General features: G+C 45.6%; 2 protein-coding genes and 1 long non-coding RNA gene across 4 annotated transcripts in view; 2 read left to right on the top strand and 1 right to left on the bottom strand.

Annotated features, from left to right (window-relative positions):
- Window positions 1-22,434, top strand: part of LOC310879282 (histone-lysine N-methyltransferase Smyd1-like) — a 294,932-nt gene that overhangs the window by 177,865 nt on the left and 94,633 nt on the right. The window lies entirely within an intron of this gene.
- LOC310879296 overlaps window positions 1-22,434 on the bottom strand; it is a 229,250-nt gene that overhangs the window by 160,368 nt on the left and 46,448 nt on the right. The window lies entirely within an intron of this gene.
- LOC310879566 (uncharacterized protein) overlaps window positions 5,282-22,434 on the top strand; it is a gene marked incomplete at its 3' end in the record, with an annotated part of 28,044 nt that continues 10,891 nt past the window's right edge. The window contains exons 1-5 of the mRNA XM_083794341.1: window positions 5,282-5,467; window positions 5,698-5,781; window positions 7,764-8,048; window positions 8,157-8,290; window positions 8,453-8,562. Coding sequence (XP_083650467.1) covers window positions 5,305-5,467; window positions 5,698-5,781; window positions 7,764-8,048; window positions 8,157-8,290; window positions 8,453-8,562 — 776 coding nt within the window. The 5' untranslated portion in view covers window positions 5,282-5,304. The remainder of the gene's footprint in view (window positions 5,468-5,697; window positions 5,782-7,763; window positions 8,049-8,156; window positions 8,291-8,452; window positions 8,563-22,434) is intronic.

The following is a 22,434-nucleotide window of genomic DNA, read 5'->3' as shown; positions in this document are numbered from 1 at the left end:
ATTTACCATTTACTCTCTCCTCCATTTAGATTTATCAATGGAAGAAATATGACATTGGAAATACTCCACAAAAAACAATACCTCAAAATTGTAATTAGTACAGTGCTTAAGTAAATGCACTGTACTGTACAGTACTTAAGTAAATGTACTGTAATTAAGTACAGTGCTTAAGTAAATGTACGTAGTTACTTTCCACCACTGTCCCAGAGCATTGTGAAATTCTGCATTATTCTGCTGAAACTAGCAGATCTACAAGCTCACAATGTGTCACTTTGCAATGCATTGTGATCTTGTAGATCTGCTATTTTCAAATGATTTGTACGCATTGTGAAATGGGACATTCTGCATAATTCTGCAATCTGCTGAAACTAGCAGATCTACAAGCTCACAATGAGCTTGTAGCATCACGAAGACATCTGCCATGCACTGTACAGTTCACCAGCATTGCCTTTTTTCACTTTTGAGATCTACAAGCTCACACTGAGCTTTTAGATCTTTCAGCATGCAACCAAGTGCATAATCAGGCATTACGACACCACCAAGGCCTGCCAAAATGTATTTTGGATGTTGAATATCTTATGATAGTTAGTTGACTAAAACTAAAACATTTTAGGTGACTAAAATATGACTAAAACAAGTTTTCAACTTCTCAACACTGGTACAACTACAGTATTGAAAGCATCAAATGCAGCAAAAACTTAAAAATATATAATACAACAGAAAACAATATAAAATCTCTCTCTCTCTCATGTTGGTAACCATGACAACACCATCCAGGTACTACTATGAAAACATGCCCAAAAGAAACAACTGTATCCTACATGAGAACTTATATCTGCAATAGTGAAACTGTCTAATCCACGAAGCTTGTAGATCGGCTATTTTCCCCCTCCATTTCTATTTCATTGGACAATTAAGCCCCAATGAGACCAAGAGCAGAACAACCAGACATGCATGACAACTCAATATTATGGCCACAGCTAATATAATGTAAACAAATATGCACCACAAATCACACAACGTTCTTCTAAATACACAACCAAGCAATGTCTGTGATTTATGCTTTTTATTTATGGAGACCTACAAGACCTACAAGCACCAGCAGCCAAACAGCATCTAATTAACCTCATCAAAGACCTACAAGCACCAGCAGCCAACCAGCATCTAATTAACCTCATCAAAGTGCACAGCTGCGCAATAAGTAGCACCAACACGTCATGACGTCAACACACAGCATTGTAACTAAATTAAACAGCATTTATATTTATATTCTAGATGAGCCTTACCTTCTAAGATGAAGTGGCGCTTCCTCCCTGCCTTTTGCTCCTGCATTAATTGTTCTTCAGTTGGTTTTGTTTATTGTCTGTCTGCTCTTTGTAGAATCCACAAGTTCATCTCTCGTTGTGTCCGTTTGTAAAATAATCCATTAAATGTCTCAGATAAGAGTTGACACACTTTGGACTTATAGTTGGAGCATTGAGTTCACCTGCTGTGGTGTGGTGGCTACTAGCCTATAGGCTACTCTCATTTATGTAGTTTTAACTCTTTTGTTTCCATGTTTAATGAATAAATGTTCATGTGGTTTGCTGTGAGTTGTGTCCATTGTTCAGCAGCTGTAGCTTGTTGATATAAAACACATTGAATGTTTAAGTTGTCAGTATAGGCCTATTTGTGTAAAACGTGCAGTTGAAACAAGGTCTAGACTAGAGAGTTGAGTCACTGCCACCAAACTTTACACAACGCCTCATTGTAACCCTTTACTGCCACCTGGTGGAAGAAACACTTCATTTGAACCCATGCAGCATCTACAATTCTAGAACCTTATCCAAAAATAGAGCCAATCTACAAGCTCACAACGACGTTATGTGAGCTTGTCTGTGGCTCAAATGGGTCTGAGAGGCTAAATGTCATCAAATGGTGGTCCTTCTCCTTGGCTCAAATGGGTCTGAGAGGCTAAATGTCATCAAATGGTGGTCCTTCTCCTTGGCTCAAATGGGTCTGAGAGGCTAAATGTCATCAAATGGTGGTCCTTGGCTCAAATGGGTCTGAGAGGCTAAATGTCGTCAAATGGTGGTTCCGTGGCTCAAATGGGTCTGAGAGGCTAAATGTCATCAAATGGTGGTCCGTGGCTCAAATGCTGAGTAAATAATGGACCTTGTTAAGGAAAATATTGAAAACCACTGATGTAGGCCTACTTTGTTTACTGTATAGATTCCCAAACTTTTTATTATTTTTTATTCCACGATTTTGTCAGTAATTTTTCACCCCCTGTGTCAATTATCTAATGTGATACCCTACGTACGCCAACCTGGGGAGAGCAACGGACTTGAACTCATGCTTCCTTCATGCCTGAGTGTCCAAGTTGCTCCTTTACACCTGACAGGGGGGAGTTTCCCTGGTTGGACGTAGCGCGTGGAAGGAACACGTTATTCCAACCAGTTCCTTTCCCCTCCATCAGGCGCACAAGTGTAATACTTTAGTTTTTGTATTTTTTGTATTGAGTTGTACTTGAAATTCTGCAGTTGGCAGCTCCACCCTTGACAACGTCTCCCCTGTGGGTTCCTGTCCCTCCCTTGATTCTGACAGTAAGGCTCTTTCTCAACAATGCCACAAAGCCAACTTCTCTCTCTCTCTCTCTCACCGACATGTCTTCATCAATAATGCCACTATACCAACTTCTCTATTCTCTCTCTCTCTCACACAAGACACTATAAAGGTCATTGACCCTTTCAGTTCAACCAGGCCTTTCTGAAGGGTTCTATCTGGTGCAGAGCTGTGCTTCAGAGGGTCACCACTTATACAAACTACCCTGACCTCGACCTCGACCCTGACCTTGACCCCTACAGCCTACAGTCCAATATATTGTCTTTGTATGAATGGCAATGTGTGAAAACAGACCCTTCAAAGAATTTAATACAATTAAAACAGTCTCTTTCACATCATGAGAATGAAACACAAAAAATGTGTATGAAATTCAAATGACTATAGTTGGGACTTCTGATATAAGATAAGGAACAACATCAGATATTTACATAGTGTACTAGTCCATATCTTATCCTTTAAATGTAGCAACAGATAAGGAACAACATCAGATATTTACATAGTGTACTAGTCCATATCTTATCCTTTAAATGTAGCAACAGATAAGGAACAACATCACATATTTACATAGTGTACTGGTCCATATCTTATCCTTTAAATGTAGCAACAGATAAGGAACAACATCACATATTTACATAGTGTACTAGTCCATATCTTATCCTTTAAATGTAGCAACAGATAAGGAACAACATCAGATATTTACATAGTGTACTAGTCCATATCTTATCCTTTAAATGTAGCAACAGATAAGGAACAACATCAGATATTTACATAGTGTACTAGTCCATATCTTATCCTTTAAATGTAGCAACAGATAAGGAACAACATCAGATATTTACAATGTGTAGCGAAAATAATTTAGTCCCTTGTTTGTGCCGAATCTGGGTTGTACATGGTTTGTTGCACTCCCTCTGGTGTTGTGGGTGTGGACTTCGTTTACATTAACCAGGTAAATGGGTATCTTGGTGGCGTATCGAATCTTGTGGACCAGACCCATTGCAAGATGCTGTACTCTGCCGTCGACCCTAAGCCATCCCAGCCTGTCAAAGTGGGCAGTGCATGCATGTCTTTGTTTTGAATTTCCTCAGAAATTATGCCGGTGGATTGACACATATGAGTCAATCCACCGGCATCATTGCTGAGGAGATTTACACCACAGTAGCTGCTTTCTGATTGGCTGGAAGCAGTGCAATTTGACCACATCGCTGTTCTCTAATTTTTCACCCCCTGTGTCAATTATCTAATGTGATACCCTACGTACGCCAACCTGGGGAGAGCAACGGACTTGAACTCATGCTTCCTTCATGCCTGAGTGTCCAAGTTGCTCCTTTACACCTGACAGGGGGGAGTTTCCCTGGTTGGACGTAGCGCGTGGAAGGAACACGTTATTCCAACCAGTTCCTTTCCCCTCCATCAGGCGCACAAGTGTAATACTTTAGTTTTTGTATTTTTTGTATTGAGTTGTACTTGAAATTCTGCAGTTGGCAGCTCCACCCTTGACAACGTCTCCCCTGTGGGTTCCTGTCCCTCCCTTGATTCTGACAGTAAGGCTCTTTCTCAACAATGCCACAAAGCCAACTTCTCTCTCTCTCTCTCTCACCGACATGTCTTCATCAATAATGCCACTATACCAACTTCTCTATTCTCTCTCTCTCTCACACAAGACACTATAAAGGTCATTGACCCTTTCAGTTCAACCAGGCCTTTCTGAAGGGTTCTATCTGGTGCAGAGCTGTGCTTCAGAGGGTCACCACTTATACAAACTACCCTGACCTCGACCTCGACCCTGACCTTGACCCCTACAGCCTACAGTCCAATATATTGTCTTTGTATGAATGGCAATGTGTGAAAACAGACCCTTCAAAGAATTTAATACAATTAAAACAGTCTCTTTCACATCATGAGAATGAAACACAAAAAATGTGTATGAAATTCAAATGACTATAGTTGGGACTTCTGATATAAGATAAGGAACAACATCAGATATTTACATAGTGTACTAGTCCATATCTTATCCTTTAAATGTAGCAACAGATAAGGAACAACATCACATATTTACATAGTGTACTAGTCCATATCTTATCCTTTAAATGTAGCAACAGATAAGGAACAACATCAGATATTTACAATGTGTAGCGAAAATAATTTAGTCCCTTGTTTGTGCCGAATCTGGGTTGTACATGGTTTGTTGCACTCCCTCTGGTGTTGTGGGTGTGGACTTCGTTTACATTAACCAGGTAAATGGGTATCTTGGTGGCGTATCGAATCTTGTGGACCAGACCCATTGCAAGATGCTGTACTCTGCCGTCGACCCTAAGCCATCCCAGCCTGTCAAAGTGGGCAGTGCATGCATGTCTTTGTTTTGAATTTCCTCAGAAATGATGCCGGTGGATTGACACATATGAGTCAATCCACCGGCATCATTGCTGAGGAGATTTACACCACAGTAGCTGCTTTCTGATTGGCTGGAAGCAGTGCAATTTGACCACATCGCTGTTCTCTCAAAGAGTCCATCTTCAAACGTCCTCTCTTGTGACTTCTGACCGATCAATCTGTACAAGGAGAGCAGTCTGAAAACCCACTACAATATCTGAAGACGTGTACACCTCAACTGGAGTCAACTCAACTCAGAAACTCAACTCAACTCAATTAAACTCAGAAACTCAACTCAACTCAATTCAACTCAACTCAACTCAACCTAAAATGTCTGAAGACAGCATCTACACCACACCAGAGCCGACCGACGACACTTATGAAACCCTCCGTGTTTCTGCCCCTGAGAACACAGCACAGCCTGGAGGTATAGAACTAAACGTCTACGAAAACCTCCGAGGTTCTGACCCTGGGAACACAGCACAGCATGGAGGTAAAAGAAATAAGAAAAAATAATACTACTATACTACTACAATAATAATAATAATAATAATAATAATAATAAAATGATTTAAGTAACACATCTATCGTTCTTACGCAATAGCACCACAGGGCCTCTCTTGTCAATGCTTTATTGGATGTGTTTAATGGAATTCACTTTTATTCACATTATGCCTTAATGTATACAATAATAGTGAAAATATGTCTGATGTTTACATTCAGGATTTAAGAAGAATTTCTTCAAAGCTGTTGAGGCGTGTGTGGGGCTGCTCCTATTGGCTGGCATCATTGTCCTGGTCATACTCAGTGAGTAGCATTTTATAAACACTACTGTATCTTTATGTCTCATATTTGAGTCAGGAATAGTTTCATTGATTGATTGATTGAATACATTATTAACAGTTTGCCAAAAAGAGCACAGGAAAGTACAGTTCAATACAAAGTCTGATATTTGAGGATTTGGTGCGTGTGTGTGTGTGTGTGTGTGTGTGTGTGTGTGTGTGTGTGTGTGTGTGTGTGTGTGGGTGCGTGCATGCGTGCGTGCGTGTTTGTGGATGTGTGTGTGTGTGTGTGTGTGTGTGTGTGTGTGTGTGTGTGTATGTATGCATGCATGGATTTTGTTTTTTTTAACCTTTAACCAGTAAAAACCACATTGAGACTGAAGTCTCTTTTACACAGTGTGAACTGTCCAAGACAAGAGAATAAGTGACACAGCTCTGCCAGTAACAAAAAAAAATACACAACAAAAAACAGGACAGACATACAATGCTCATAAATACAGTACCCACTACCGAAGAAGCTCAAAGTGAGAACAGGAACGTTTAGTAACGCGACCAATGAGGACTAATAAATAAAAACTAAGCAACGGAAATTCCTAGTGACTAAAAAGCAAGCAGACATTTGCTATACATCAAAGCAGGAGCAGTGTATGGGAAGTGTGCCCATGATGGCAAGCTGTGCCCTAGTTTTGTTCTGCTTTTAACTGTGTTCTTGTACTGTTTTTAACCTGTAGCCTACGGCGACCTTGAGTGCCCTGAAAGGCGCCTTATAAATAAAATGTATTATTATTATTAGAAAAGCAGAACATTCTGTAGATGGGGATGAATGAGAGTGTGTGTGTGTGTGTGTGTGTGTGTGTGTGTGTGTGTGTGTATGCAATAAGTCACAATAGGAGTGCATTGACACATGCAGAGCATATACAGCCAACATTAGAGACATTTTGTCATGAACAGGTATCCACCAACACCAAAATAAATGACTGCAGTGTGGACCTTTAGGACCTGGTCCTGTCTGCTAACTGTCTGTCCATGTGGACACATAGTGGACTTAATGGCTTTACAATGACAAACGCTACATAACAGATCTGTCTGTCCATGTGGACACATAGTGGACTTAATGGCTTTACAATGACAAACGCTACATAACAGATCTGTCTGTCCATGTGGACACTAGTGGACTTAATGGCTTTACAATGACAAACGCTACATAACAGATCTGTCTGTCCATGTGGACACATAGTGGACTTAATGGCTTTACAATGACAAACGCTACATAACAGATTGACTGTCTGTCCATGTGGACACATAGTGGACTTAATGGCTTTACAATGACAAACGCTACATAACAGATCTGTCTGTCCATGTGGACACATAGTGGACTTAATGGCTTTACAATGACAAACGCTACATAACAGAATGACTGTCTGTCCCTGTGGACACATTGTGGACTTAATGGCTTTACAATGACAAACGCTACATAACAGATCTGTCTGTCCCTGTGGACACATTGTGGACTTAATGGCTTTACAATGACAAACGCTACATAACAGATCTGTCTGTCCCTGTGGACACATAGTGGACTTAATGGCTTTACAATGACAAACGCTACATAACAGATCTGTCTGTCCATGTGGACACATAGTGGACTTAACCCTGCAAGACCTGGATATATTTCTACTTGCAAAAAAGAGATTTCAACCTTACTACTACTTTCTACAACTAGGACTTTTCAGAGGACTTATTATGTAAAAAATAAAAATAAAGTTTAGTGCAAATGTTATGCACATTTATAATGACGCTAGATGGCAGATTCACTAAGTCTGTCCATGTGGACACATAGATACTTTACAATGACAAACGCAACATGGCAGATTCAAACTCCTAGAACTTCAAACCCTGTAGCAACCTGCAACCAGACACCTCTCTTTGTCTCATTGTCAAATGCAGACTTACGATCACAATAAAGCTGGATGTAATACTAATCAGTTTTTTTGATTATCCTTCTTGCAGATTTGGACCTGACTAAACAGAGAGACCAGTGGAAGACCAGTTTTGATGAGTTCCAGACCAGACTTAACAACATGACTGAACAGAGAGGCCAGTTACTGACCAGACTTAACATGACTGAACAGAGAGGCCAGTTACTGACCAGACTTAACAACCTGACTGAACAGAGAGGCCAGTTACTGACCATACTTAACAACCTGACTGACCAGAGAGACCAGTGGAAGACCAGTTATGATGAGTTACTGAGCAGACATACCAACCTGACCGAACTGAAGAGGATTTTGTGTGGTCAGTGAGACGTCACTGTGTTTATACATTCTTATATCATGTTGTTCATCATTTTGTCATTAATCACATGCATTAAAAACAGTGTCTAACATTATATTTTGTTGTTAGAATCACATGGATTTACATTTGGTGATGGTGTGTGTTACTACATCTCTACTGAGAAGAAGACCTGGGAGGACAGCAGAGCATTCTGTACAGCCAGACAATCTGACCTGATGACCATGAAGAGCAGAGAGAAGCAGGTGCAGTGTGTGTGTGTGTGTGTGTGTGTGTGTGTGTGTGTGTGCGCGCGCGCATTAGTGTGTGCGTGTGTGTGTGTGTGTGTGTGCGCGCATTAGTGCGTGCATTAGTGCATGCATGCATTAGTGCATGCTGTAACCTATACTCCATCTCCGTCTGTCCAGGACTTTGTTGTCAGACTCGTCAGATCCAAGTCTGTGTGGATTGGATTGACCGACAGCGAGAGAGAAGGAGAGTGGAAGTGGGTGGATGGAACACCACTGACCACACCAACGTAAGACTTTACCTTCATTATTCTACTGAGGCCCATTCTATAAACGCCTCCTAAATACTCCAGGTGGAGCGAAATGCCTTCACGACGGACGACGTACGTCGCGACGTATATTTTTCCGTCGCAACGTATATTCGAGTACGTCCTGGCGTAAATATCAATTCGTCCCGGCAGAACGGACTCGTCGCGGCTATATCTACCCGTTTGCGACGTAATATGTTGGCTATTATTTTCCGTCGCGCCAGAACGGGACTCGTCGCAGCTATATCTACCCGTTGTGGCGTGAGCTGGACTCGTCGCGGCAGAACGTGACTCGTCGCGACTATATCTACCCGTTTGCGACGTGCGCCTCGCCGGTCCGGTCTCCAGGCGAGCCTGCGTCCTTCATATATATTTTTTTCTGCTCTCGTTGGACTTAACTTTAAAAGTCCAATGGAACACCTCTTTGTAACGGGTCGCTGTAGTATAGTGGTCTAATTCCTCGCCTCTCTATTCTTTTTTGCTGAGGACGCTGGTTCAATTCCCGCTCGCGGCAAACCAAAATTATTATATTTTAGACAGACAGACAGACAGACAGACAGACAGACAGACTGCCTGCCTGCCTGTCTGCCTGCCTAATGTATTGTAAATAATGTATTCATTCCATACGGCTATTTTTTTTTAAATATAAAAACTTTTGTCTTTCGCGCGATTCGAACCAGCGTCGTCAGCACCAAAACATTGAGAGGCGAGTGATTAAACCGCTGGACTACAGCGGCCATACGTTACAAAGAAGTGTTTCATTGGACTTATAAAGACAATAGCACCCAGCTGCAGTCTCGCAAGGGGAGGGACCGGAACTGCTTTTATTTCCGGCTTCCACGTGCACAAGCGCACATACACGCACGCGAAATATAATGCGCGTGCACGACACGCACTTGCTGGTGCGCGCTTAAATGCCGGGTGTATATAGTACCATCTGTGCTTAAACATAATTACGTGGTCGGTTTGGAAAAGTTTGAAGTAGTTTGTTGTAGGTAATATTTTAATTGAAAGCTTATTAGTTGGTGGTATAAGTGTGCATATTTGAAGAAATGCAAATCTAACAATAATAAAATGATATGCAATAATAGGCTAGGCCTATATGGTCGATTATAACATAATGATATCAAGGCATTTAAGTAATGTAATAAGTTGCTATAACCCCGTACCCCTGTCCCACACACACCATGTCCAGACCATAGATCACAGACACACGACCATATGCATTTAATTTACTATGAAAACCTGCATTTCCCGTCAGTCAGTCAGTAAGTGTGTCATGTCACGCCTCGTGTCATGCCTCCATATATGGTCACGCCTCATGACACGTCACACCGCCATATATGGCCGTTTCCATATGATATAAGATCCCGACACTGACCTCATCAAACCCTGGATAGCCATACATTGAAAAGACTGGATCATCACCTAGATCTCCATATATGGAGCTGAGGCGGCCAGCAACTCTACATCTGACCTCATAATGTAATAATCAGCTCATAATGTAATTAAAAGACGAGCACATAACTTAATAGATTTTTCTATAATGTAATAATGTGTTACATTAAGAACCTCCACATAGGCGACTCATACTGTAATAAAACTTCATAATGCAATAATGTCTTTATAATGTATGAGCTGATTATTACATATTGCATTATATTTCGCGTGCGTGTATGTGCGCTTGTGCACGTGGAAGCCGGAAATAAAAGCACTTCCGGTCCCTCCCCTTGCGAGACTGCAGCTGGGTGCTATTGTCTTTATAAGTCCAATGAAACACTTCTTTGTAACGTATGGCCGCTGTAGTCCAGCGGTTTAATCACTCGCCTCTCAATGTTTTGGTGCTGACGACGCTGGTTCGAATCGCGCGAAAGACAAAAGTTTTTATATTAAAAAAAAATAGCCGTATGGAATGAATACATTATTTACAATACATTAGGCAGGCAGACAGGCAGGCAGACAGGCAGTCTGTCTGTCTGTCTGTCTGTCTGTCTGTCTGTCTGTCTGTCTGTCTAAAATATAATAATTTTGGTTTGCCGCGAGCGGGAATTGAACCAGCGTCCTCAGCAAAAAAGAATAGAGAGGCGAGGAATTAGACCACTATACTACAGCGACCCGTTACAAAGAGGTGTTCCATTGGACTTTTAAAGTTAAGTCCAACGAGAGCAGAAAAAAATATATATGAAGGACGCAGGCTCGCCTGGAGACCGGACCGGCGAGGCGCACGTCGCAAACGGGTAGATATAGTCGCGACGAGTCACGTTCTGCCGCGACGAGTCCAGCTCACGCCACAACGGGTAGATATAGCTGCGACGAGTCCCGTTCTGGCGCGACGGAAAATAATAGCCAACATATTACGTCGCAAACGGGTAGATATAGCCGCGACGAGTCCGTTCTGCCGGGACGAATTGATATTTACGCCAGGACGTACTCGAATATACGTTGCGACGGAAAAATATACGTCGCGACGTACGTCGTCCGTCGTGAAGGCATTTCGCTGTCTCTCAAATACTGACCTAAGTTTTCTGAAAAACTAATATTTATATAGCAGCATCACATTTTCTTATTTTCTTAATACTGTAGGCCTACATACTGTACAGAACCCCAAAAGGGGTTCCCGCCCAGAATGGGTTAAAGAAAACATTTTAACTACATTTATTTTCAGCAAAATACATTTCACATTATTTCATCTTCATATTTATTTCTAAATGGAATCAAAGGCTATAATACAACAGTTACTCTGTATCCGTTATTTCATTGTCCAGTTAATTTGTACGTAAATATATAATCATTATATATATTTGATCTGAATGTTTGGTTTTTTTTAAATCATGACTTCTAATTATATTACATTATATTATAATGTAATATAATTTGAAGTCATGATTAAAAAAAAACTAAACATTCAGATCAAATCCTTGTTGTGAAGGTATTGTAATGTATGAATGTGTCTACTTCTACAGGTACTGGCGGCCTGGTGAGCCTAATGACAGTGGAGGAGGAGAAGACTGTGCTGCGTTTGTTGCTTATGATGGAGGATGGTTCGACTATCCATGTGCGTACAGTATTGGATCCAGGTATTGGATTTGTGAAATAGTTTTCTAGAGTTATGCATTAACTAGTAATAGTTATGTGTATGTGCAGCACCTGATTAACCCTTTGTGGTGCCTGGAGCTACGTACCACCCGCCTGTGTGTGTGTGTGGGGGGGGGGTTATTTTCTTTTTCTGAGTACACCAAATAGACAATGAGCTTGTAGATCTGCTATTTTGGGAAATGTTCCCCCCATAATATTCATGCTGGGGTTCAAGAGGATAATTCATATTTCCATTATTCAGATAAAGGAGAGACTATGTAATGTATGTAATCAATGTAATGTAATGTAATCAATGAATAACAGCCATCTGTTTCATTTTAACACCACAGACAGATTGATCAATAAAGTGTTTGTGATGAAACTGGGTTTGGTCCAAATCAGTTTGTTAAAACAGTGAATGTTATAAATAAAACGGTACATGAACTCTAATCACTGTAAATTACTGTTACATTTCAACATGTAGAATTGTTCACACCAGGGGGTTGATATAAACTGCTGTACCTCATATGATAAAGAGTACACTTTAGTAACTAAATTAATGTACAGGATGTGCAGTTGAACAATAAACATCCCTGAGTTTGGACTTCTTTAAATGTAGGTCAACAGATGAGGAACAACTTCAGATATTTACATACTTGTCCATATCTAGACAACACCAGTTATATGTAAATGACTTCAAATGAGAAGTTCTGAAAAGGCAGCCGTACAGAATTGCACAGTGGAGGAAGGTGCTACTGCATGGGGCAGATGTTGCTGTTCAGCTGTCGTCACTATTTTAAATGTTATTATAAAATACAACCCTAACACACTAAGACAATTAATACCTGTTACACTAGTAAAGAAAGCAAAGATTTGAGTTGAAAGAATATTCAAAGATTTGCACCACACCTTCGCACAATAGTTAAGTATAAAGTCTGTGAAAGATTTCACGTAAATTGCACCAGTGGCGTGCACAGACATTTCGAGGGGCAGGGCCGGTTGCCGGCAGGCTGCCTTAACCCATTCTGACCTGAGATCAGATTCATACGAGGTTTCCGCCGGACACACACTGGGTCTGATTAACCCATTCTGACCTGAGATCAGATTCTAAAAAAATGTCAGTCTGCTATTTTTAAATAGCTAAAGCATAACATGATGCCGACACCAAAATGGGTGCCCGGTCAGAATGGGTTAATAGTGTGACATTTATAGATTTTGGGGCCTAAATAATACTGTCACGGGGCAACCCGTGCCCTATATACAAAGACACAAACTGCTTTCTATAACATGCAAAGACTATTCCATTATTGTGTGGTGGAATGAAAATGATCACTGATTGGTTAGTTGTCTTTCCTGCACTGCTGGTGGCATTTCCCTTGATGAGGAAGTGGCCAAGTGCTATGCAGGAGAGGGGTGCTTTGAGTAATTGTCATTGAGTTTTCATTCTGATTTATACTTGTTTAATTGTAACACATTATTGAGAATGTTTAGGTTACTGTTTATTCAAGGTGGTTGATGGAAGTATTTATATTGGTGAAGTATGTGAGAAGAAATGTGCTAATTGAGTCTGTGCCCAGTGGTAGGATCCACTCCTATTTAAAGGAGGCTGCAGGGACAGGATAGTGGGTTAGAAGTAGGCAATGACACAGGTAACATCCCTGAGGGAGAGCTACAGGGCCTTGTGTGATCAGGGTACAGCCTGAAGAGAGCTCTTATCCAGTTGGGTTTTGTTTGTAGTGTTCATTTCATTTCTCAGTATTATTGTTATTGTTATTTTCCTGGTTTCACACTGTTGAATCTGTACTGGACTTTGGTGGAGGAGTTTTAGGGAAAAATAAAGACCCTTAAACTGCATTACTGACTGTTCTTGGAGCCTTGGCTGCTCGGGCAACTTCACAAATACATTAGAAGATTTTTATCAAGAATTGATCAATGTCACCATGGTACACATACTGTACTTTTTTTTTTCTTTTTCAAAAGGGCACATTTGCCAAAAGGGCACATTTGCCAAAAGGGCCCCCCCTAGCCCAGGGGTAGGCAAAGGGCACTCCCTAGCCCAGGGGTAGGCAACCTTAGGCACGGCCCACGGGTGCCAGCATTGGCACAGGGAAGGGTGGTCACTGGCGCACTGGCATAAGTGTGTGAGTGAGATCTTTTATTTTAATATTAAGAAGTATTCAAAAAGAGGTTTAGTCTGAGAAATGAAGTCCCCTCACATCTATAAATTACACCCTGCACATAATTCTACATTCACTCAAACTCTGCAGGGCTCTGAGTCTGTGTGAAAGACAATAGGCCACATGGAAAGGTTATGTATGTACAGCCTACGGACAATCAAAATCAGATGGAAATATTACATTAAATGTGGTGACATAATTAAACTTAATGTTGATACGGCACACTGATTATCAAGAACATAGCACTTCATGTCAAAAAGGTTGCCGACCCCTGCCCTAGCCTATTGTCTATCTGTGCACACGCCACTGCTGTACACAGACGGACGGACGGACGGACGGACGGACGGACGGAGTGCAAAAAAGACTCTCTCCCCGTGCCTTCGGCCTGGTGGAGACAAAAATCCTCTCTCCCCGTGCCTTCGGCCTGGTGGAGACAAAAATCCTCTCTCCCCGTGCCTTCGGCCTGGTGGAGACAAAAATCCTCTCTCCCCGTGCCTTCGGCCTGGTGGAGACAAAAATCCTCTCTCCCCGTGCCTTCGGCCTGGTGGAGACAAAAAGACTCTCTCCCCGTGCCTTCGGCCTGGTGGAGACAAAAAGACTCTCTCCCCGTGCCTTCGGCCTGGTGGAGACAAAAAGACTCTCTCCCCGTGCCTTCGGCCTGGTGGAGACAAAAAGACTCTCTCCCCGTGCCTTCGGCCTGGTGGAGACAAAAAGACTCTCTCCCCGTGCCTTCGGCCTGGTGGAGACAAAAATACTCTCTCCCCGTGCCTTCGGCCTGGTGGGGACAAAAATCCTCTCTCCCCGTGCCTTCGGCCTAGTGGAGACAAAAAGACTCTCTCCCCGTGCCTTCGGCCTGGTGGAGACAAAAATACTCTCTCCCCGTGCCTTCGGCCTGGTGGAGACAAAAAGACTCTCTCCCCGTGCCTTCGGCCTGGTGGAGACAAAAAGACTCTCTCCCCGTGCCTTCGGCCTAGTGGAGACAAAAATACTCTCTCCCCGTGCCTTCGGCCTGGTGGAGACAAAAAGACTCTCTCCCCGTGCCTTCGGCCTGGTGGAGACAAAAAGACTCTCTCCCCGTGCCTTCGGCCTGGTGGAGACAAAAAGACTCTCTCCCCGTGCCTTCGGCCTGGTGGAGACAAAAATACTCTCTCCCCGTGCCTTCGGCCTGGTGGAGACAAAAAGACTCTCTCCCCGTGCCTTCGGCCTGGTGGAGACAAAAATCCTCTCTCCCCGTGCCTTCTAGCCTGGGTAAACCCACTCCCCCTGCTGGACAACATTTCATTCTGCCAGGAGGGGTGAGTCTGGCATAATCGCCTGTGTGGCTGTTTAGCCGTGGGGCGGGAGAGTAGCGTTGACGGACAACCCCTTCAGCCAATCAGCGTATATCAAAACAAGAGGCGTCATCTAAACGCGTTCTGTTCCTACTTCCTCATTCCCATGTTTGTTGTTGTGAATGAGTCGAGGAGTTCACACGTCATCAACTGCTCAAATCGTTCCTGATTGGCCAACGTGCGCTGTCAATCACAGAGCCCTGAGCTCGGTCGCGGATTGGCTCGTACCAAAGCTGATACAATCTTAAGGACTTTGTATTACCATTTAGCCAGACTCACCCCTCCTGGCAGAATGAAATGTTGTCCAGCAGGGGGAGTGGGTTTACCCAGGCTACGTGCCTTCGGCCTGGTGGAGACAAAAATCCTCTCTCCCCGTGCCTTCGGCCTGGTGGAGACAAAAAGACTCTCTCCCCGTGCCTTCGGCCTGGTGGAGACAAAAATCCTCTCTCCCCGTGCCTTCGGCCTGGTGGAGACAAAAAGACTCTCTCCCCGTGCCTTCGGCCTGGTGGAGACAAAAATACTCTCTCCCCGTGCCTTCGGCCTGGTGGAGACAAAAAGACTCTCTCCCCGTGCCTTCGGCCTGGTGGAGACAAAAATCCTCTCTCCCCGTGCCTTCGGCCTGGTGGAGACAAAAAGACTCTCTCCCCGTGCCTTCGGCCTGGTGGAGACAAAAAGACTCTCTCCCCGTGCCTTCGGCCTGGTGGAGACAAAAAGACTCTCTCCCCGTGCCTTCGGCCTGGTGGAGACAAAAATACTCTCTCCCCGTGCCTTCGGCCTGGTGGAGACAAAAAGACTCTCTCCCCGTGCCTTCGGCCTGGTGGAGACAAAAAGACTCTCTCCCCGTGCCTTCGGCCTAGTGGAGACAAAAAGACTCTCTCCCCGTGCCTTCGGCCTGGTGGAGACAAAAAGACTCTCTCCCCGTGCCTTCGGCCTGGTGGAGACAAAAAGACTCTCTCCCCGTGCCTTCGGCCTGGTGGAGACAAAAAGACTCTCTCCCCGTGCCTTCAGCCTGGTGGAGACAAAAAGACTCTCTCCCCGTGCCTTCGGCCTAGTGGAGACAAAAAGACTCTCTCCCCGTGCCTTCGGCCTGGTGGAGACAAAAAGACTCTCTCCCCGTGCCTTCGGCCTGGTGGAGACAAAAAGACTCTCTCCCCGTGCCTTCGGCCTAGTGGAGACAAAAAGACTCTCTCCCCGTGCCTTCGGCCTGGTGGAGACAAAAATCCTCTCTCCCCATGCCTTCGGCCTGGTGGGGACAAAAAGACTCTCTCCCCGTGCCTTCGGCCTGGTGGAGACAAAAAGACTCTCTCCCCGTGCCTTCGGCCTGGTGGAGACAAAAATCCTCTCTCCCCGTGCCTTCGGCCTGGTGGAGACAAAAATCCTCTCTCCCCGTGCCTTCGGCCTGGTGGAGACAAAAATCCTCTCTCCCCGTGCCTTCGGCCTGGTGGAGACAAAAATCCTCTCTCCCCGTGCCTTCGGCCTGGTGGAGACAAAAATCCTCTCTCCCCGTGCCTTCGGCCTGGTGGAGACAAAAAGACTCTCTCCCCGTGCCTTCGGCCTAGTGGAGACAAAAATACTCTCTCCCCGTGCCTTCGGCCTGGTGGAGACAAAAATCCTCTCTCCCCGTGCCTTCGGCCTGGTGGAGACAAAAAGACTCTCTCCCCGTGCCTTCGGCCTAGTGGAGACAAAAAGACTCTCTCCCCGTGCCTTCGGCCTGGTGGAGACAAAAATCCTCTCTCCCCGTGCCTTCGGCCTGGTGGAGACAAAAATCCTCTCTCCCCGTGCCTTCGGCCTGGTGGAGACAAAAATCCTCTCTCCCCGTGCCTTCGGCCTGGTGGAGACAAAAAGACTCTCTCCCCGTGCCTTCGGCCTGGTGGAGACAAAAATCCTCTCTCCCCGTGCCTTCGGCCTGGTGGAGACAAAAATCCTCTCTCCCCGTGCCTTCGGCCTGGTGGAGACAAAAAGACTCTCTCCCCGTGCCTTCGGCCTGGTGGAGACAAAAATCCTCTCTCCCCGTGCCTTCGGCCTGGTGGAGACAAAAATACTCTCTCCCCATGCCTTCGGCCTGGTGGAGACAAAAATCCTCTCTCCCCGTGCCTTCGGCCTGGTGGAGACAAAAAGACTCTCTCCCCGTGCCTTCAGCCTGGTGGAGACAAAAAGACTCTCTCCCCGTGCCTTCAGCCTGGTGGAGACAAAAAGACTCTCTCTCCATGCCTTCAGCCTGGTGGAGACAAAAATCCTCTCTCCCCGTGCCTTCAGCCTGGTGGAGACAAAATCCTCTCTCCCCGTGCCTTCAGCCTGGTGGAGACAAAAATCCTCTCTCCCCGTGCCTTCGGCCTGGTGGAGACAAAAATCCTCTCTCCCCGTGCCTTCGGCCTGGTGGAGACAAAAATACTCTCTCCCCGTGCCTTCGGCCTGGTGGGGACAAAAAGACTCTCTCCCCGTGCCTTCGGCCTGGTGGAGACAAAAAGACTCTCTCCCCGTGCCTTCGGCCTGGTGGAGACAAAAAGACTCTCTCCCCGTGCCTTCGGCCTAGTGGAGACAAAAAGACTCTCTCTCCGTGCCTTCGGCCTGGTGGAGACAAAAAGACTCTCTCCCCGTGCCTTCGGCCTGGTGGAGACAAAAAGACTCTCTCCCCGTGCCTTCGGCCTGGTGGAGACAAAAAGACTCTCTCCCCGTGCCTTCGGCCTGGTGGAGACAAAAATCCTCTCTCCCCGTGCCTTCGGCCTGGTGGAGACAAAAAGACTCTCTCCCCGTGCCTTCGGCCTGGTGGAGACAAAAAGACTCTCTCCCCGTGCCTTCGGCCTGGTGGAGACAAAAAGACTCTCTCCCCGTGCCTTCGGCCTGGTGGAGACAAAAAGACTCTCTCCCCGTGCCTTCGGCCTGGTGGAGACAAAAAGACTCTCTCCCCGTGCCTTCGGCCTAGTGGAGACAAAAAGACTCTCTCCCCGTGCCTTCGGCCTGGTGGAGACAAAAAGACTCTCTCCCCGTGCCTTCGGCCTGGTGGAGACAAAAATCCTCTCTCCCCGTGCCTTCGGCCTGGTGGAGACAAAAAGACTCTCTCCCCGTGCCTTCGGCCTGGTGGAGACAAAAAGACTCTCTCCCCGTGCCTTCGGCCTGGTGGAGACAAAAGACTCTCTCCCCGTGCCTTCGGCCTGGTGGAGACAAAAATCCTCTCTCCCCGTGCCTTCGGCCTGGTGGAGACAAAAAGACTCTCTCCCCGTGCCTTCGGCCTAGTGGAGACAAAAAGACTCTCTCCCCGTGCCTTCGGCCTGGTGGAGACAAAAATCCTCTCTCCCCGTGCCTTCGGCCTGGTGGAGACAAAAATCCTCTCTCCCCGTGCCTTCGGCCTGGTGGAGACAAAATCCTCTCTCCCCGTGCCCTCGGCCTGGTGGAGACAAAAATCCTCTCTCCCCGTGCCTTCGGCCTAGTGGAGACAAAAAGACTCTCTCCCCGTGCCTTCGGCCTGGTGGAGACAAAAAGACTCTCTCCCCGTGCCTTCGGCCTGGTGGAGACAAAAAGACTCTCTCCCCGTGCCTTCGGCCTGGTGGAGACAAAAATCCTCTCTCCCCGTGCCTTCGGCCTGGTGGAGACAAAAAGACTCTCTCCCCGTGCCTTCGGCCTAGTGGAGACAAAAAGACTCTCTCCCCGTGCCTTCGGCCTGGTGGAGACAAAAATCCTCTCTCCCCGTGCCTTCGGCCTGGTGGAGACAAAAATCCTCTCTCCCCGTGCCTTCGGCCTGGTGGAGACAAAATCCTCTCTCCCCGTGCCCTCGGCCTGGTGGAGACAAAAATCCTCTCTCCCCGTGCCTTCGGCCTAGTGGAGACAAAAATCCTCTCTCCCCGTGCCTTCGGCCTAGTGGAGACAAAAAGACTCTCTCCCCGTGCCTTCGGCCTGGTGGAGACAAAAAGACTCTCTCCCCGTGCCTTCGGCCTGGTGGAGACAAAAAGACTCTCTCCCCGTGCCTTCGGCCTGGTGGAGACAAAAAGACTCTCTCCCCGTGCCTTCGGCCTGGTGGAGACAAAAATCCTCTCTCCCCGTGCCTTCGGCCTGGTGGGGACAAAAAGACTCTCTCCCCGTGCCTTCGGCCTGGTGGAGACAAAAATCCTCTCTCCCCGTGCCTTCGGCCTGGTGGAGACAAAAATCCTCTCTCTCCGTGCCTTCGGCCTGGTGGAGACAAAAAGACTCTCTCCCCGTGCCTTCGGCCTGGTGGAGACAAAAAGACTCTCTCCCCGTGCCTTCGGCCTGGTGGAGACAAAAATCCTCTCTCCCCGTGCCTTCGGCCTGGTGGAGACAAAAAGACTCTCTCCCCGTGCCTTCGGCCTGGTGGGGACAATGAAGAAGTCATTAGTCATGTTTAACAGTCTGTCTTATTGCTAGTAAATGTAAATTCACCACCATCATTGAATTACCTTTCCTCTGGCATTTTGTTTAGGTCACACCGGTGGGCATTTATCAAATGGGAAGTTTGCTGGATTAAATTACCGGTATACTTCACTATTCTTTCAAAGCGTTCAATGTCATTTTCCTCTTTTGTGACTATAAGTCTATAACAACAAGTTTCAGAACAGATCAGTTTGACAATGAACTACAATGACTGAGGACGTGTATGTCAACACCGGGCCATATCCCACCAAGAAGGTCCGATCTGGCCGAGGAGAGATGGAGATGCAGGAGAGAGGAGAGAGAGAAGAGGAGACAGGCGACATCTATCTGATTCCAGACGACCAGAAACCCATCTATGTGACTCCAGACGACCAGGACCCCATCTATGTGACTCCAGAGGACCAGGACCCCATCTATGTGACTCCAGACCCCCCGGACCCCATCTATGAGACTCCAGACCCCCCGGACCCCATCTATGAGACTCCAGACCCTGGGACACAGAACAACAACACAGCACAGGAGCAGCTTGGAGGTATAACATTATAACTAATATTGTATACAAAAGGTTAACCCATTCTGACCTGAGATCAGATTCATACGAGGTTTCCACTGGACACACACTGGTCTGATTAACCCATTCTGACCTGAGATCAGATTCTAAAAAATGTCAGTCGTTCTTCTATTTTTCAAAAAATAGCAGACCTACAAGCTCGTAGAGCGCCACTTGGTGGCGCGCTACGAGCTTGTAGATCTGCTATTTTTAAATAGCTAAAGCATAACGTATAATGCTAACACCAAAAGGGGTTCCCGCGCAGAATGGGCTAATATTGTATATACAAAAGGTTAACTAATATATGTATGGATGTTAGTGATACACACGGACAGTGTAGTGGTGTAGGGTGAACTCTACTATACTAAAACACTGCAAGGTGTCATGTCATGCTTAAAAATAATTAAAATAATAATCATCATCATCAGAAACAATGGCCCTCATTTATCGGCATTTATCAATTATCCGCATGACCTTGAACTTGAACGTGCGCCTGGACAAACACCACGCTATAGGTCGGGGGCTGTCGTGTAAGGCTGTGTCCTCACCCGTTTCTCTGTGGTAGAAAAGCGGAGCAGCGTTAGTTTGACCAGCTGACAGGCTGTCACAGGCATCTAAACATTATGTATTCACTCCTAAAATGTTAATATAAAACTGTATATGTATATGGGCTACATGTAAAAAGAAAAGGAATACATCAATGATGTGTCTTTGTGTCATGTGAAATTGGTAGGAGATTTCCAACTTTACGAGCAATTCAAATTGCGTGATTAAAAACAATAATGCCATTTAGGCATAAATGGACTGAACACCTTTTTTTTCCAATTGTAGGCTATAGGCGTAAGGGGCTTAATCATTCACCCATTTAAATAAGGTGCTTTGACAGTCTTTCTTCAGATAGACTGAGCACTTAATTAATTATGCGAGATCCTTTTGGGGAGTCGGGAGGACGGGACCGCAGCGGGCGTCGCCAGCACATAGCAGCTCACATGCCAGCCTTCATCCATAATTATGTTTATGGTTCATTCATCAATCACTGATTATTATGACTGCCTTGACATGCTATATCTCTCATGCAGGCATCACTCACCCACAGCACTTTGCACAGCAGTGCGCACTGCGCACGTGCATTACGCACGGATGGGTAAATTAATTAATATGGGCCTAGCCTACAAACGTATTCCATTCATGGCGATGCAACTGTGATGTGTCATGTAGCCTTGAGGTGCATGCGTGCGTGCGTGCGTGCGCGGACATGACAGCAAGGCAGGCGAGGCGAGAGAGAAACAGACAGGGTAGGCCTAACGGCCAAGCTCGTGCGTTTACTCTAAACGCGCGGACCGTGCGTGCGTACGCCAAATGCCCCGCGGCTACATCCATCTGTCAGACGCGCGGCAGATTTGTGCGGGACCTTCCGGGAGGATATATAGATACGCATTTTAGAACCGATCCTATTTTTAGAGCACGCGTAGGTATCCGTGCGTCTGGTGTAGCTGGTATCATTGACATATATTGGTCCTATCCAAACGCACTGTACGCGCGCAGTAAACGCATACGCACGTGCGCAAAATTGCCTGGTGTAGCTTTTGGCCGTAAAGCTTTATTTAATTCATGCAGGTGTTCGTTCAAATACCGGTATATCTTTATTTATTTAAGATACAACACACTGCATTGAGTTGGGCTTGCAGTTGTAAATTGCGTGTACATGATGCGTGCATCTGTGTGTGGGGGGGGAAGGGGGGGGGGCAGCAAGACAAGCGTGTAACGGTTTCCATATACGTTGTTTGGTCGTATTGCAGTTATTCATGTCACAAACACGAGGGCGAGGCTTGATTTCATAGGGCGTGCCAGATTGATTTCAGCCGTCACATTTACCAACCAATTAGGAACGAAATGAAGGAAGGATCAGCTGTTTGGGATCACTTCATAAATGAAGGAAGGATCAGCTGTTTGGGATCACTTCATAAATGTCATGCCGACGTGAGGGTACTCCAAAACCGACGCTCGAATTTGAGGCAGAATTTACACTCGATTGATAAATGAGAGCCATTGACCCTGAATGCTATACTCTATTTCAGCTCAGTCAATTAAGAACATAAATCACTTACAGTATGCCCTCACAACTTGTAAAAAAACAAAGTGTGACTTATTTTAAATGTCTTATTTTGGGACTGTACTGGTTTAAACCTACAGGGAGCGTGACGATGGTGTCGTATGTTTTTCAGGCTCTGAAGACTCAAAGCGGAATCTCTACTTGGCTGCTGCGGTGTGTGGGTGGCTGCTGTGTGTTCTCCTATTGGCTGGCATCATTGTCGTGGCGGTACTCTGTGAGTATAGC

This window comes from Protomyctophum parallelum, assembly GCF_964188405.1.
Source record: "Protomyctophum parallelum genome assembly, chromosome: 21".
Classification (NCBI taxonomy): Eukaryota; Metazoa; Chordata; class Actinopteri; order Myctophiformes; family Myctophidae; genus Protomyctophum; species Protomyctophum parallelum.
This window is presented reverse-complemented; position numbering and strand designations above follow the sequence as displayed.